Below are 17,483 nucleotides of genomic sequence, written 5' to 3' on the forward strand. Positions count from 1 at the left end.
TGAAAAGGGGTGTTTTTTTTTTAAATTTTAGTTCTTTAAAAACAATTTTAATAATGAAACGCAGCTGTATAGATTTTCAGAAAAAGTATTGGATAATAAAGAAAGAAACCACCCACAGACTTTTGACATCCATTACGAAGCAAGTTATAGATTCAAACTCATTAGAAAAGCTGCAACTCAACTAGTGTAAGCGTAAATTACAAACAGAAATATATATATATATATATATATATATATATATACACCTTTACTATTATTATCATCGTCACTACTATTGTACAGAGAACTACGAAACCCGTAGAGAATCAATTACGAGTACAATAGATTCTCTGTACGATAAACAAACATTGTATATAATTTAATAGGAGTATATACTCTCTGTAGACAATATTCATTTGTATATACCAAAATGGGCGGTATGTTACGTGTACTAATTCATCATGTTAGCATTATATATAAATACTAATATGAATATTCAAATTTCATTACTATTTAACATAGATGACGCATGAATTATTAAAAAGTTGGTTAACACCAATAAATATAAAATTAAATTAGAAAAATAGATAAATTTACAGTTGTAAAAACTACTCGAAAGTTATGTAAAATAAGATAAAATTTATTGATTTCAATTTTCTTTCTTTAAATATATCGCGTTACAAATCGCTACTTTTTCAATAAAATGATTTATTAATCTGTAATAATCGTATTATATTTTTCCCACTGAGTTTTAAAATTAATTGGCTTCATAATAATGTAGAAAAATCAAATATATATATATTTTTTAATTCCCAAATCATTTTATTAACCTAAGGTATTACTTTATCTATATAATGTTAAGTTCGTTTGTGTACGCTTCAAAAACTCAAATGTTCGGCACCGATTGAGCTCAAATTTAAGCACGATATATAACCCGCATCAAAGATTGTTTTCATCTATTTTTAATAAATCTATCTATCTATTTTTAATTTGTACATTTTTAATTTGGAAATGTAAAGAAAGGAAAACCAATCAGATCAATGCAAGATGGCCGCTGTCAAACACAACGACCAAATTTCTTTGAATTATATTTAACAGCTAAAACGTCTGTATTTTATTTTTAAAAAAACACGATAAAAAAATTTTAGCAAGATATATAACCCGCATCAAAGATTGTTTTCATCTATTTTTAATAAATCTATCTATCTATTTTTAATAAATAAGAGGCTAATAAATCAGATGGAAATGTAAACTAAGGAAAACCAATCCGATCAATGCAAGATGGCCGTTGTCAAACACAACGACCAAATTTCTTTGAATTATATTTAACAGCTAAAACATCTGTATTTTATTAAAAAAAAAAAAACGAAAAAAATTTTAGAACGATATATAACCCGCATCAAAGATTGTTTTCATCTATTTTTAATAAATCTATCTATCTATTTTTAATAAATAAGAGGCTAATAAATCAGATGGAAATGTAAACAAAGGAAAACCAATCAGATCAATGCAAGATGGCCATTGTCAAACACAACGACCAATCACAAAGAGCCCGTATGGCCGTTGCCAATGTAAACAAAATCACAACTGATTAAGTAACAAATTTCTTTGAATTATATTTAACAGCTAAAACATCTGTATCTTATTAAAAAAAAGCACCAAAACAAAAAGAAAAGCCACCAAGAAGGATGACTTACAGTAAATAAATTAAAACACCCAACTTTCTTATAGCCCAGATAGACTTAAGACTATGCGAACAAAAAAAGTCGAAATAACCAAATACACAGAAAATAATATCCCTACATAATGACCAAAAAATCCTTTGTTAGGTTAAATATTCACTTTTGTCTGAATTTACAGAAGGCATTTACAACGAAGCATTGATATATATATTGAAGACAAGTGCTTAGTTAATGCAAATATAGTTCTTAATCAATTGGGAATGCCAGCACCCACCCGAGCTGCGATTGCTTCATTTGATGTGGATTTACGCCGTGAACAGAGTTACAACATTGGTGATCTTCAGTCATATGTCCAATCAAACATTCCCAAATTAACGGGTGAACAGAAAGGCACATTTATGATCGCATAATGCAAATGATAAATGACGGAGTTGGGGGGACCTTCTTCTTGGATGCGCCAGAAGGAACTGGGAAAACATTCCTCATTAGATTGATTCTAGCAACGGTTCGATCAAAAAATGACATAGCCTTAGCTCTTGCTTCGTCTAGAATAGCTGCGACATTGTTACCAGGTGGAAGGACTGCGCATTCAGCCCTGAAGTTGCCATTAAACATGTAAATCATCGAGATTCCCACGTGCAATATTTCCAAAGCATCCTGTATGGGAAAAGTATTACAAAAATGTAAACTCATTGTTTGGGATGAATGCACGATGGCACATAAAAAATCGCTTAAAGCTCTTGATCGATTGTTACGAGATTTGCGTGGAAACATTCAACCATTCGGGAATGCTTTGATGTTGCTCGCAGGAGATTTTAGGCAAACATTGCCTGTAATTTCTCGATCGACACCAGCAGACGAAATAAATGCTTGCCTGAAATATTCAACACTGTGGCGATACGTACGTACATTGCAGTTGACTACGAATATGCGTGTCCAGTTGCAGAATGATCCATCAGCTGAGGTATTCTCACGACAGTTACTGGACATTGGAAACGGACAGCTGCCAGTCGATGAGACGTCTAGACGAATATCATTTCCTGATAATTTTTGTAATTTAGTAACATTGAAAGAAGAACTGATCGAAAAAGTATTTCCTGATATTCAAATTAATCATAGAAATCAAGATTGGCTCAGTGAACGATCTATCCTTGCCGCAAAGAATAAAGATGTCTATCAACTTAATAATGTTATTCAATCCAGCATTCAAAGTGAGGAAATTATATATAAGTCGATAGACACCGTTGTGGAAGCAGATGAAGTAGTTAATTATCCAACGGAATTTTTAAACTCACTTGATCTGCCAGGGATGCCACCACACACATTAAAATTGAAAATAGGTGTGCCAATCATCCTGTTGCGGAATATTAATCAGCCAAAACTTAAGCAGTTAAGAAATTGATGAATAACGTAGTGGAAGCAACGATTTTAACGGGACCTTTCAAAGGTGAAGATGTCCTCATTCCTCGAATACCCATGATCCCGGCCGATACACCATTTCAATTTAAAAGACTGCAATTCCCAATTCGATTGGCATTTGCAATCACAATCAACAAAGCTCAAGGTCAATCTTTAGAATTGTATGGTTTAGATGTAGATGCGGATTGCTTCTCACATGGACAACTGTATGTGCGTGTTCCCGAGTCAGCAAACCAGATAGCCTTTATATCTACGCAGACAGTGGAAAAACAAAAAAATATTGTATATCCACAAGTATTGCAAAATTAAACTTCTATGAAACGTATGCTTTGTTTTGTTTCTCATTTCTCATCCATGCAACCACAATGTGCCACAGCGAAGCGTGGCGGGTACAGCTAGTATTTCATAAATCAAATTTGTCTTATAAAATTAAAGAAAGTAAATCTTTAAATACATTTTTAACATAAATCGAATTTACAGACGCGTTAAAGGCACAAACCATTTCTAAAAGTATTCCCTATTAATTATTTGATAACTTTTTTCCATTACTATTTTCTTTTTTTTTCGGTTTTCTCTTTAATTTGGATGATTTTGACCAACAGTTTTAAGTTAGCAAATAATAATCAGGATATATTTAAATGACGGGTCATCGAAAAAGGTGCAGCAATGAAAAAAAAAAAAACATCAATAATATGCCCTATGTAATTGAGATGATAAAATATTAATTGGAACTGAAAAATAATCGGGATATCAAGGTTTTTTCGGCTATGACCTTGAATCAATGCATACAACGGCACAACGCCTCTGCGCCACTGCCAATCAGTGGAAACCTAGTATCACAGGAATATTTATTTAGATGTGGTACAACTGTAAGTTTTCCCGTACGTTAACCAAACTGAACAAGAAAGTAACGCTGCTGTAATGTTTCAACAAGACCCCTACACTTTAGGCCCCTACACTTTAGCCTAGGCGTTCGACGCGCTATCAATGAAAGATTCCTTAACTGTTGGATTGGTAGGGCAGGTCCAGTGTTTTGCCTCCGAAAAGCCAAATTTGAGACCCCCTTGAATTTTTTTTTATGGGGATACGTTAAAAATACTGTCTACAGTGATAAAATCAAGTATGTACAATATTTAAGACAACGGATCACCGCTGCTATTACCACAATTACGCCTGCGATGATCCAGCAGACCTGGGCAGATGTCGATAATCGGCTGCATGTTTGCAGAGCGACCAACGGAGCTCATAGTGACGCATTCTAAGGTATGTAAAAAAAACGTTTTCAGTTGGTGAAATTTTTAAAAACATGCATACTTTTTATCTCTACTAGTTTCTGATACGACTTTTTTTAATTACTACAACCTTTTTCGATGATTCTGATTAAAAAAATGTTTGTTTTGATGACCTGAGAAAGAAAATGTCTATAAAACTGAAAAACAATTATTATTACATCACGAATAGTTATAATTTTAAAATGTACTGTTATGTTGTACATCACAACAACAGAGATGTCATCAACTGAAGAAAAATTTAGCAGCTCTCTCCATATTTATATAATTATAAATGGTGATCAGTTACAGTACTTTTTAATATCCTTGCACTTCATTCAGTCTTATTAAAGAAAAATTTAAGTAATCAGACGAATCATTCGTGATAACAGGATTGGAAAATAATATAGACACCTGCGAATTTTTCTTATATAAAGATAGTTACTATTAATCTTCAAACACATCGGCATACCGCTTCTTGTGTAGGTTATGTTTTTTTTTTTAATAAATGTAAATCTTGTTATGAACTGCCATTAGTAAAACATAACGCAATAATCTACAAATACAAATATAAAAAACGTTTTGGTTGCAGGTAGCTCAAAGACCCTTTTTATTACATATCATACAAAACTAAAGTAAATGGCGGGGGGGGGGGGGTATTTTAAATCTCAAATTGTACATGTCTATCTGCTAAAACATCACAAAAATCAGACAGAATAATTTTTACGGAAAACTCATACCCAAAAATAAATCAAGAATTAAAATAGTACAGAATAATAAAACAGATGTAACAAATTATTTATCAATATTAACGAATGTGTTGCGAAGCGATGTTCCGTAAATTGTATATTATATCGCAAGTTTAAGTTAGCGTGCATAAAATAGCCCCACGGAGACATGGAGAGATATCTCTAACTAAACAACAACTAGAGCAAAACCTCTCCGTTTTCTCTAGAACCCCCAAACCAAACAGTTTCTTTATACATTATATACGTAGTATAAAATATTATAAATAAAACAACTTTAATAATAGTACAGAAATCCCGAATCACAATAAAAGCAGTCTTAATATGACTATAGCCCATAGCAGTAATTTAATGGGAAGAAAAACAGCTAATTTTTAAATTAAAATGTTTCTTATAAAGACCTTCTCACACTGCACAGATCATACTTTTATATAAATCACAATGTTCCTGTGTTTTTTTTTTTTTTGTTTGCACCTAAGTTCACTTAACACTTAAGAACCATTGGGTCAACCTGAAGAATTCTTTTATCAATGCTTTCGTTTAAATTTAAGAATGGTCTTAGGCGTAAATTTATGGAAACAATTCTATTATTCGGTTATCAGTAAAGCTTAAACAAAGTGACTCGTATTTTACGGCATCATTTTTCACTAGTTACATTTTGAGTCGCTGACTAAATCAATAAACATGATTCCCGCAAAGGATATTTTAAAAAATGAATGGATTTTATTTCAATATTCCATTTACAAAAATCTGTTGTCGACCATATTACTTCCTTGTACGCCTATTAAATTACATATACACATTTTTTTCTGCACTTCATTTAAACTTATTTCATTTGAAAGCGAGATACGATCCTCTTGTTCTTTAATACAGTAGATAGTTGCATAATTGCTGAAATATTAGTTTTTATTAACATCAAATATTTATACAATTACTAATTCAACAATCTTACATGAAATATTAGGATAGAGTAAAATTCCCGCTATTACTCGTATTACTAAATCAGTTATTCGTATTTTCATGAGTTGCTGATTAACAAAAGTTTCAGATTTCTGGTGAGTCGTATAAATAAAATAATAATTAAACTAATCCATTTAGTGAACTTCCGTATATTGGTTACAAATATTAATTTTGCCTTGTGGTGAAAAATATTCAGTTTTTATCATTGGATTATTTGGTGAATAATCAAAAATGAAAAAGAAAGATAACATGAAGAAATATATCCCAAAAAATCGACAAGAAGATGAATATGAAGAGGAAGAAAATGTTAAAACCAAAGAAAGAATAAAAATATTAAGAGAAGATGATAAATATAAAGAGGATAAAAAAATGTTAAAACCAAAGAAAGCTTAAAAATATTAAGAGAAGATGACAAACAAAAAGAGGGAAAAATGTTAAAACAAAGAAAAGATTAATAGAAGATGATAAACATAAAGAGAAAGAAAACGTTAAGACCAAAGAAAGAATAAAAAGATGAAGGGTGGATGATGAAGATAGACCGAAAATTTGAAAACTACAGAACGTGTACACAAATTAAGATCAGAAAAATTATATCAAAACAAAGAGGGATTAAATGATCGGCAAAAACAAAAAAAAACGAAATGATCAACTCCGAGTTAGGGAGAATATTGCCCGGCAATATCAGAGGAGTAATGAACTAAAAGATAAGAAATTTTTCCAGTTTATCGGGCATGTATGTATATTTTGATCTTGTGAGGGTCTATTTTTCAGTCACTCTGTAGTTAACTTTAATGTATATAAAATTAAACAGAAATTCCAGAATAATTAAATAAAAGTAAACAGAAGTTAATCCAGAAAATCCAAAAATAATACGATTGTACATTATAATTTTCAATTAATATTAAATAATCAGATGTTTCACCAAATCTATTACATACACACTTATGTAATAATGCCTATTAAATTACATATCCTAATTTTTATAAGTACATAAAATTTTATTTCACAAATAACATATATATATATATAAATATATATATATTTTTTTTATTGTTATTATTGAACTATTATTTATTGTAAGATTTTTTTACAATCATGGGTTAATAATCGTTAATAAATTAATATATTTAAATTTAAAAAAAAAGCGATGAAGTATAATCAAACCAATATGTCTTCTCTAAGATAACATCCAAATACTTCATTAATTAGTTTTATTTGGCTATAACTCTGGAATCAATGAACTAAGTACCACTTATGATATATCGTTGAAAAGCTCTCAATGAAGGCTTATTACTGCAATTAAGAAAATTCCAAAATGCAAATTTTTGGGGGATTTTGGGCTTTTTTGGATACTTTTGGTTCAGTCGATTAAAATGAAAAGAGGAGGTGCACAACTAGCTGTTACAATAGTCCTAAATTCATAATTTCAACATCCTACGGCTAATCGTTTTTGAGTTATGCGAGATATGTACATATATATACATACGTACGCACAGACGTCACGTCAAAACTAGTCAAAATGGATTCGGGATGGTCAAAATGAATACCGAAATTTTTCGCGATCACAATACTTCCTTTACTTTGTACAAGGAAGTAAAAGTCGGAAAAACTTCCTGAATTATTCGTTTTTTAATAAAAAATATTGTTGCGTGTTTCTCTGCTATCGAATCGTACAGGACGAACTTCCTCGTATTTTAATAATTTACACGACTGAAATCTAATCAATACTTGTAATATCTTAGTTTGAAATATTTATCGACAGTCCAACTCGCTTGACGAAAAATACATTTTTGATATTTACTTGGACTGGATGAACTGACAAAAGTTATGGTAAAAATTAATCTTTCTTTCCTTTTGGTAAAACATTTTTAATTTAAAAGCAAAGGATGCATTTCATTAAAAAATTTCAAGCGATAAAAATTAAAATAAATAAATGTATACAATTTACACAGAAACGATAATATTTTTAAAATTCTTATATATTTTACGTTAATCAATGTATAGTAAAGTAAATTGAAAATTGAATTCAAATGTGTAATTTTTTTTAGGTTTAACTGCTTGTGTAAAAATGGATTACTTAGTATCAGAGACTTGATCCAAGCCTACAAGGTTGGTCTAGTAGTTAACTCGCCTTCGTAAATCAGCTGATTTCGAAGTCGAGAGTTCTAAGGTTCAAATCCTAATAAAGGCAGTTACTTTTATATGGATTTGAATACTAAATCGTGAATACCGGTGTTCTTTGGTGATTGGGTTTAAATTAACCACACATCTCGGGAATGGTCGACCTGAGACCGTACAAGACTACACTTCATTTACATTTTTCCCCCTCACCCGAATCGGATTCCACAGTGAAGCATAACACAATCCGAAGGAGTGTCCTTTTACCCTAATAAGCCGGCTGGATCTTAAATACCTGCCTCTAACTCCCAGAGTAGGGCTACCAGGCCCGACTATGTCGTTCCTGTTTCCCCACTCTAGGAGCCGGGACTCGGCAAGCAACACATATTATCCTCACTCATCCTCTGAAGTACCATACGATGGTTCCGGAGCCTAAACAGAAAAAGAAAGTATCAGAAGCTTGTGGATCACCTATGCAACAAGATTCACACTTAACGCTAAATACCGATGTAGTAAGTTCAAACGAATAGGTAATTGAAAAGATTTCAAGATCTCATTTAGATGTACCGAAAAAGTAAATGTAAGCCAAATTTCCTGACATCATGCGGATGATTGGGCAAAAGTATTCTTTCGTGAGTAAAAAAAACAGCCAGTTCTTTCTTATTTCTAGAAACGATTTTATATATCTAGTTAAACAATAATGTTAAAACTATTATAGTCCGCTTAATAAACAACAGATCTGAAAATATGAAACCATAAAGGTAACACTAGGTAGATAAAATTGTTGCTACGTAAACGTAAGTTACTTTAATCCACATCCAAAAGAATGTGGAGCGGAATTTTGGACATAGTTACCCGCACAAATATAATTGACTAGTCAGCTGTAAGTAAGGCTACTGAGACTCCTGTTGCACTTATATTCAACATTCGATTTAGAAGCCAAGTTTCGGAAATTATTTGAATACGGTACTATTGAGATATAAAAAACATCACTTCAGCACCGCCATAACGTTCTAGTACCAATTATTACCAATTTGGCGTTTTTCCGCACCAAAAATTAACTAACTCTTTACTGATAAGAACCATTAATTATATGAATTGATAAAATATCGTTAATTTTATTGGGTATCAATACTTACAGAATGTAATTTCCTGGCAGCGTCATGGATGGCTACGATGTGCGTTATGTTATACCTATCTAATTGAGTAGCGTCTTTAGAATCCCGGTAATTTCCAACATACAGCCCGGGAAGCACCTGCAACAAATGGGTAAAACCAAAATTTAATAAATATTTTCATATAATGGATTCAGTACAAAAACAAACGAGTACACACAAAAACAAGGAGACATATACAACAATAGGTTAGGTAAACGGATAGGTTGGTTCAACACTCATACTTGTGTTCATTAACAATTCTGTTTCACTTTTGGTTAATAATGTAGCGTGTTCGCAGTCTGACAAAGATATTGAGACTTACAAACAAAAATTTCTTACGAATACAGTTTATTAACCTAAAGAAATATAAACAAAATAAATCATAAAAATAGTCATAACAATAACAACGATAATAATAATGAGACGACAATACATAGGGTCATTCACGGGAACCGGATGTTTTTAAAATAATCATAACAAATTGAAAATTTACTTTAAAAAAGTTTTATTGGTAATGAAACACTTGTTAAATTAAAGCATTTGTTATTTACTCATGAACGAAAAATTATGTCCGGCAAGTGATGTCCATTTTGGACAATGCATTGTTGTAGCCTTTCACGGTAACTGGCCTCAATTCTTTGCAGCATGTCTACATCAATCTGGGTTACGTGATGACGAATTGCGATCTTTAGGTCCTCCAATGAACGCGGTTTATTGCCGTACACACGCGATTTCAGAAACCCCCACAGAAAAAAATCACAACTACTCAAGTCGGGGGACCGAGGGGGCCAAGGAATGTCGCCGAATCTGGAAACGATCCGTCCCGGAAACAAGTTACGGAGAACAGCCATCGTTGTCCTCGCTGTAGCTCCATCCTGCTGGAATAACACATTTTGAAAATCGATTCCCCGGTTTCGTAACTCAGGGATGAAAAACGTATTCAACATCGCAATATAACGATCAGCTGTTACAGTTACGGCAGCATCATTTTCTTCAAAAAAATATGGCCCAATAACACCGACCTTTCCTATTGCACACCAGACAGTCACCTTTGGGCTATGAAGTGGTCTCTCGTGAAGCTGATGTGGGTTTCTTTCTGCCCAATACCGGCAATTCTGTTTGTTGACGAAGCCATTCAGATGAAAATGGGCTTCGTCACTCATTAGCAATAACAAATTTTCATTTTCTTCAAAAACGGTAAGCATTTGTCGACAAAATTGTAATCGCTGCGTGAAATCTTGCTCGTTTAACTGCTGCACGACGGCTATCTTGTAAGGATGGAAATGCAGGTCTGTATGCAGAATTCATCTTACCGTACTTGTGCTCATTTGAAGCGCTGCTGAATGCCCCTGAATAGAGCGGCGTGGGCTTCTGACAATGGCTTCCCTTACTCGTTCGATGTTCTCCGGAGTGCTAGCAGTTCGTCGGGGACCCGGTGGTTTTTTCTTCAATACTGAACGGCTTGTTTACCCGTCGCAATATTGTGTTACGCTGGTCCCGGGCAATATTTATACTCCTGGTCTGCAGGACCAGCACCCGCCTCGTCCTTTTAATTGTCGAAGCGTAATAATTTTCAGTGTCCCCGCTCTTACGTTTTTCTCTAAGTTCTTATTCCAGCCCGGTAACCCTTCTGGTCGAACAAGGGCTTTTGAAGGTGCCATTGTCTGTATTACAAAGTACCGATTGTTAAACGGTCTTGTTATTCTAAAGAAAGAATGCCTTTAGTTCCTTCTTTATTTTCTCTTTCTTTTTTCTTAATTGGAAGAAACCCGTTACCTTGGTCCGTTATAATGATCCTATTACAAAACTGTAACTTTTTTCAATTTTCCTCCTTTTCTAAAGATAATTCTTTGGATCAATTCTCAGCTGACTTCTATCTTATAAATTATCAGCTGACCTCATATACTACTTTACTTTTGTCTTTACTTTTGAATCTAGTGTTCTGAATAATTAGTTCTGTTTAACTTACTACTACGATCTGAAAAAACCTATTTGCTGCGGTTCAATTTATTTTTTAATTAATATTCATATTAAATTATCATATTTATTCATTGCATGATTTTCAATACTGTAATATATTCGAAAATGATTTTATTTAGTTTATGTTTTTTACCGACTTTTCGAAATAAAGTACGGTATTACTTTCGATCACAAAGTGGGATTGGTGGGTGAAATTGAGTTTTTTTTACGTTTTGAAGTATGAGTCCGGAAAATACCACTCACTTAAAATTTAGTTCCCTTATATACGATTTAGTATATATTTAGTTCCCCCCCTCGTATACTATTTAAAATGGTAACATTAGTTACATACACACCGCATAGATAACTCTCACTACGTAAAATTACGTCACTAAAACAATAGAAACAACTAATTCTAATACCATTAACGTTCTTATTAAAGGTAGCGAAATCGTTCAATAACTTCACAAAATAAGTATTATACATGTACACGCGCGCACAAACACAAACACCCAAAGTAATTCTGGATAAATGTTAAATGTTTAGATACATCTTTTAGTACGCAATAAAAAATAACTAAGAAAGGTATATGTCGGAGCTGACGTTTTATTACACATTATGTTATAAATTAAATATTTCACTTTCTTCATTTTTTTTTAAGAACTCACTTAAAAAAAGTTTGCCGTTAATATTTTTATTTTTTATATTTTTACAAAGAATAAACAAATACTTTTACGTGAGATCTCTTTATGCGTCAGAATTAACCAAATAATCTAAGCTGAAGGACAAGCATGAGTTCTTTGATAAGAATTTAGTCCATGTTTTTATGTAACGCATAATATTTTTAATACTGGACAGCGATTCAATGTTGTAAAGGAATTAATAGCTGTTAACGGCGTAGGCAGTCGATTGAAAGATTTTAATGAATATCTTTTTTCCACCGATTTATTTATTTCTTTAGGCCTTATTCCAAATTTATAAAAAGTTATTCTTTTTAATTAAAGTAGTAAAACAGTTAATTACAATTCATCCAGATTCAATGTCATAAAATATCTCAGAAAATATACCTAAACAATTTTACGCCGACTTAAATGAAGTAATATATGAAACGATGTTAGATATGATGGGGTAAAGATAAAGCCCGTATTCTATCTTAATTTTAATAATTCATTTTATTAAACTGGTTTATAAAGTTACGAGTTTGAGATAGTATAAAGCAGAAAGTTCATTAGTATCGTGTTTTCTCGATTATTATTAAAGTATAAACTAAGCGTTGTAGTTGTATAAATGAGTTCTTTGTGGTACAATATTGAAATGAAAATTATTTAGATGTGTTTCTAAAACATAACGCAAACTCAACTTTTTCATAAATTAACCGAACTTTTATATTTTATAAATAGTAGTATCATTTTACTGTAAAAACTTAAATTGTCCCCTTGTTTCCATTCGTTTTCCTTCTTGCGTTGCACGGCTCTATTGGCCTCTAAGAATTTTTTTTTATGTACCATAGTTAGTTCCCTATTCACTAATCAGAAAATGATAATTTTTGAACAATTTTTTTCCATTTTTATTTTCTTGTTCAATAAACAGGTTATAAAAGTATGTGTCTGACTATTAAATTTTGCTCGTGTAATTTATCGAAATAAAATATAAATACATTAGAAAGTGTTATTATATACTTTACTTATTATTTTTATAAGTTACATCGACATAAAATTTTGGCTTCTGGAAAGGGAAAAATTTCAAACATTGAATTATAAGCACTCATATATACAAAAGTACACCAAAATTGTTTTTTTTTTCAAAAAAAATCCTAAAACCTGAATCGATTGGCTCACAGAAGACTAAATTAGTGAAACTTTTCTACCTTTGAGGATTACTGACCCATGGAGTATAGCTGAGGCCTTTCTTTTAACAACATTCATGTTATACAAACGTATACACAATCGAAACAATATTTACCTTCCTGGTATTATAACTATAGAGATATGCATGTTCGTTGCACGTACGTACGTAGATGTGTCTTTGAAGCTTTTGACTGGATATACTGATTTTTATGAAATTTTTTACAGACTGGTGTATATGGGGAAATTTTTTTAATAAAATATTGGGGTCAGTATCTCCAGGGGATGAGGTAGATAGTTTTTTGAGATCAATTTTTTCAAAATTTTTCAAATATAACCCAGCTTTATATTAAGCTCAGCAGATGTGTGCACACTTTTCTTACCATATTTCCCCAAAATCAAAAAACCTAACGTTTTATTTATTGCATATTTTTAAACCGAATTTTTTTTATGTCTTCCACAAGGCATAGTAGTTATGCAATCGACCCAAAAAAATAATAATTTGAGGACAACATTGGGAGTGGAACAAAGTTCAAAAATATCATTTTTTTTTGTTTTTTTTTAAACTTTTTGCTTAATTTTTATGTGCATATCCTACCCTACTAAAGGGCATTTCTATGTGGGTCTATATATGTGTGTCCATTCCCCTTAGCTTAGCACCGGAATGTACCGATCACTAGCGGAAAATCCCGATTCGTTAGTGCATATCTCGTGGTGGTCAGGTGTATACTTGTTATATTACTTTATATCGATATAAATGCGAAATATATATTAATAATATATTTTTTTATTTATGAGATTGTTTTTCTTCATAAAGTAAAGAAGTATAACCAGAAGTAGGCATCGGAATGTACAGAGTTAAATTTTTTATTTAACTTTCGTTTTATCAATTTACATCATTTAAAAAAAAAAAATACTTTTACACACGAAATAATTAATTTTGGACATCTAATAATCCCTTTCTGAAACGCCGCCCGGAGAACCTAGCTGAGTACGACGTGCCTGGAGCACGCCTCTGTATATATATATATAAATTTGTGGCTAGAAAATCTCCAAAATTACTACGTCAATTTCAATGAAATTTAGATATGCTGTAGTAGTGTATCTGATAACATCTCTGCTGTATGGTTTAAAGATGCACTCTACTGGAAGCTTGTAAAAGAGGTGAGACAATAGGATGTGTTCGGGCGGAGAGTGATGGTGGAATGCCAGCCTTCGGTGGGTGGGGAGCGGGGGTCCAACTAGATCGCCGCTGATGGGTTCCCCCGGGGGACACTGGAAGCCGTTGCTTGACGTCAGCACTGGTGAGCCCGTGAACACTCGCGGTGATGATGCAATATCCTTTGGGTGGTTCTATCGCCGCGTTGTGTGAGGGGGAGAGTTTTTAGTGGGTCCCTATCTCGGCAGGAAATCCCACCACACCCAACAGTACGGACTGCTGGGGGTCTGGTTGCAGATTTTCCCTCCTCCGACGCAAAAAAAAAGGATTAATAATGTATCTGAAGTTGTGCATATAAAAATTTTATTAAGTTTAAATCGTTCGTCAGTTACGCTCAATTTAAAGTCGACAACAAACAACATAACCTCCACTTTAAGGTTATGTTGACTTTGCATTAGTGTATTTTTCATAGGCGCTTACGCAGTCAGTCACAATGGTGAGCGAATTTAAACTTTGCTTGTGTGTAGCGTCTAGTCGTTATTTTTAATTATTTTATCAAATTATAGTTTAATAATTTAATTTTCTTACAAACAGAAAATAAATTTTAATATTAAATAAAAAAAAACCTCTTAGTTTACTCATTTAATTTATGTTTTGTATACTTCTTGGTCAAAAAACTATGCAAAAAAATAACGAAAAGTAGGTCTTCTTGTGCAGAACTGCGCAAGAAGCGTCGCGTATTACACACAATAAACGTTAATCACTTCAGTAACATCATTATCCATCGCCTTCAAAACCAAAAAAATAATTCAAACCCTTTCAAAACATCAAATGTTAGCCACAATTTTTTGGGGACCGCCACGTTTATGATTTTATGCCTCTTATTCGGAAAATTAGATGAAACTTCGTCGAACAACTCAAAATCGTAACCGTGGTCTTTGACACATGGGGTGTTTTGCATCATGACAACGCAAGTCCACACGACGCAATAAAACTTGTGAACTTCTCAAAGGTTTCGGACGGGATGTTTTTGATCATCCGTCTTACAAACAGACCTTGCACCAGGCAATTTCCACCTGAATACAATAATGAAGGAGTTTTTTGGAGGGTAACTATGAAAGTCTCTGTCTCGACTACGTCGAGACAGCTGTTCGTGAGAGTCTTAATGGACTGGCGGCTGACTTTGACGACAGCATACAAAAACTAGTGCCACGATTTGAAAAATGTTTGAACTAAGGAGGTGATTATGTGGAAAAAATAGCTTGAAAATGTAGATTATGATGCATATATTAAAGTTAAAATAAATACAATAAATTTGTTATAAAAAAAAGAAAAGACTTTTACTTTCTGGACGAGCCTTGTATTAGAAGAGATGAACAACTCTGTGTCCTCTGAGAAGCAGATCACATTTATTACGTGGAAGAGGATCCTCAGTTAAAAATTAAAAACGATATTTCGGAAGAAAATAACTTCAAATTTTATTTGATTCAATTTTCGTTCCACTGAAACATTTTAATAAATTTAATTCGTAGTTTTTTAATTAAAATGTTCTCGCGGGATATGGAAAGAAAGTTGAACTTTCAAAAACGTTTATATGAAAATTATATACAATTTCATCTGATTTAATTTTCATAGTTTGATATTTATTTTATTAATAATTTTTGGCTAAAATTTATCGTGAACATGTAAATTTAAAATTACTTTTTGTCAAGAGAGAGACCTATTGATAAATATTTCAAATGAAAAATAATTGAAACTGCGGAGATTTTAATCGTGTAAACTGTTGTATTATTAAATTGAATTCATTCTTTAAGTTTCATTAAAGGTTACGACGTTCGTGCTAAATCCCGTAACAAACAATAAAACAAGACACAAATCTAGATAATGGGAACAAATTGAAATAAACAGAGCTTCAATGGCTCAATTTTAAATGGAATGCAAATTCACACGAAATTATCTTCGCAATTATTCACAGATGTAACTTTAATTATACGTAGTAAATAGTATGTATAAAACACGTACAATGAAAAATTGCGTCTAACGATTACCTAAGAAAATTATGATACGAGGGTTATTTTTTTTCAATGTCCGATCGGTCACTTGTGAGAAATACATAAGTTAGCAACTCAAATTATTACTACAGGAAATATGACGCTCTAAAATATGATACAATATCTGTTTAAGATTTACTGCTGATCTAATAATGGAGTTTACCTGGATAAATATACGTCTAAAATGACCTTAAAGTTTAATGAAAACAATAATAAGATAATCATTCATTGAGATTGGCTCAATGATTTTTTTCAGGTTGAAGTAAGCATCCGTGTTTAAATAGGAACATTGTGAAATATTTATAAAATAAAGAAACTAGATGGAACTTGTTAATGTGTGATTTAGTTTCCGGGTAAAAGTTATTCTTTTTTATTTGATTTTGAGGCGAAAAATGCTTAAGTCTGATGGTGCCCTATTAAATACTCAATGTAATTCGTGTAAAGATTCACTTTATTGATTGTATATGTTATTCAGTATTTGGGGAAATTTTTTAACAAATAATTAATATTTTAGTCTGTTATTAAGTGAAAGTAGACAATTATATATGAAGAGCAATTATTTATAAAATTAAAAAAAGCTAATATCTAAATTTGTTATGTTTTAGATGTTTTTCTTTATTTAGGTAAGGGACTTTCCTTCCTTTTGTTCTAAACTTACACTATATGAAATAATTTTTTTTTAACAAGCCAAAATTGGGAATGTCAACTGTAAAGGCAGTTATAACTAATCACCGGGTTGTTCTGGTTGTAACTCGTCATCGCAAATCAGCTGATTTCGAAGTCGAGAGTTCTAAGGTTCAAATCCTAGTAAAGGCAGTTACTTTTATACGGATTTGAATACTAGATCGTGGATACCGATGTTCTTTGGTGGTGGTTGGGTTTCAATTAACCACACATCTCCGGAACGGTCGATCTGAGACTGTGCAAGACTACACTTCATTTATATTCATACATATCATCCTCATTCATCTTCTAAAGTAATACCTTTACGATGGTTCTGGAGGCTAACCAGAAAAAGAGAGATTGTTACAACTGCATCACCAATTAAATAAGTTTAATATTTCACCTTATTGAATGGATTTTTTTATTTTTAAAATACTTAAAAATATTTCTATCATTAAATATGTGTTAATTGTAAGAA

At 32.1% G+C, this 17,483-nt stretch overlaps 1 protein-coding gene across 1 annotated transcript in view; it reads right to left on the reverse strand.

The window, feature by feature from the left end:
- The window catches only part of LOC142326201 (dual specificity protein phosphatase 22), a 235,284-nt gene that overhangs the window by 112,580 nt on the left and 105,221 nt on the right, over window positions 1-17,483 (reverse strand). The window contains exon 2 of the mRNA XM_075368485.1: window positions 9,312-9,428. Coding sequence (XP_075224600.1) covers window positions 9,312-9,428 — 117 coding nt within the window. The remainder of the gene's footprint in view (window positions 1-9,311; window positions 9,429-17,483) is intronic.

This window comes from Lycorma delicatula, chromosome 6 (genome assembly GCF_047948215.1).
Source record: "Lycorma delicatula isolate Av1 chromosome 6, ASM4794821v1, whole genome shotgun sequence".
Classification (NCBI taxonomy): Eukaryota; Metazoa; Arthropoda; class Insecta; order Hemiptera; family Fulgoridae; genus Lycorma; species Lycorma delicatula.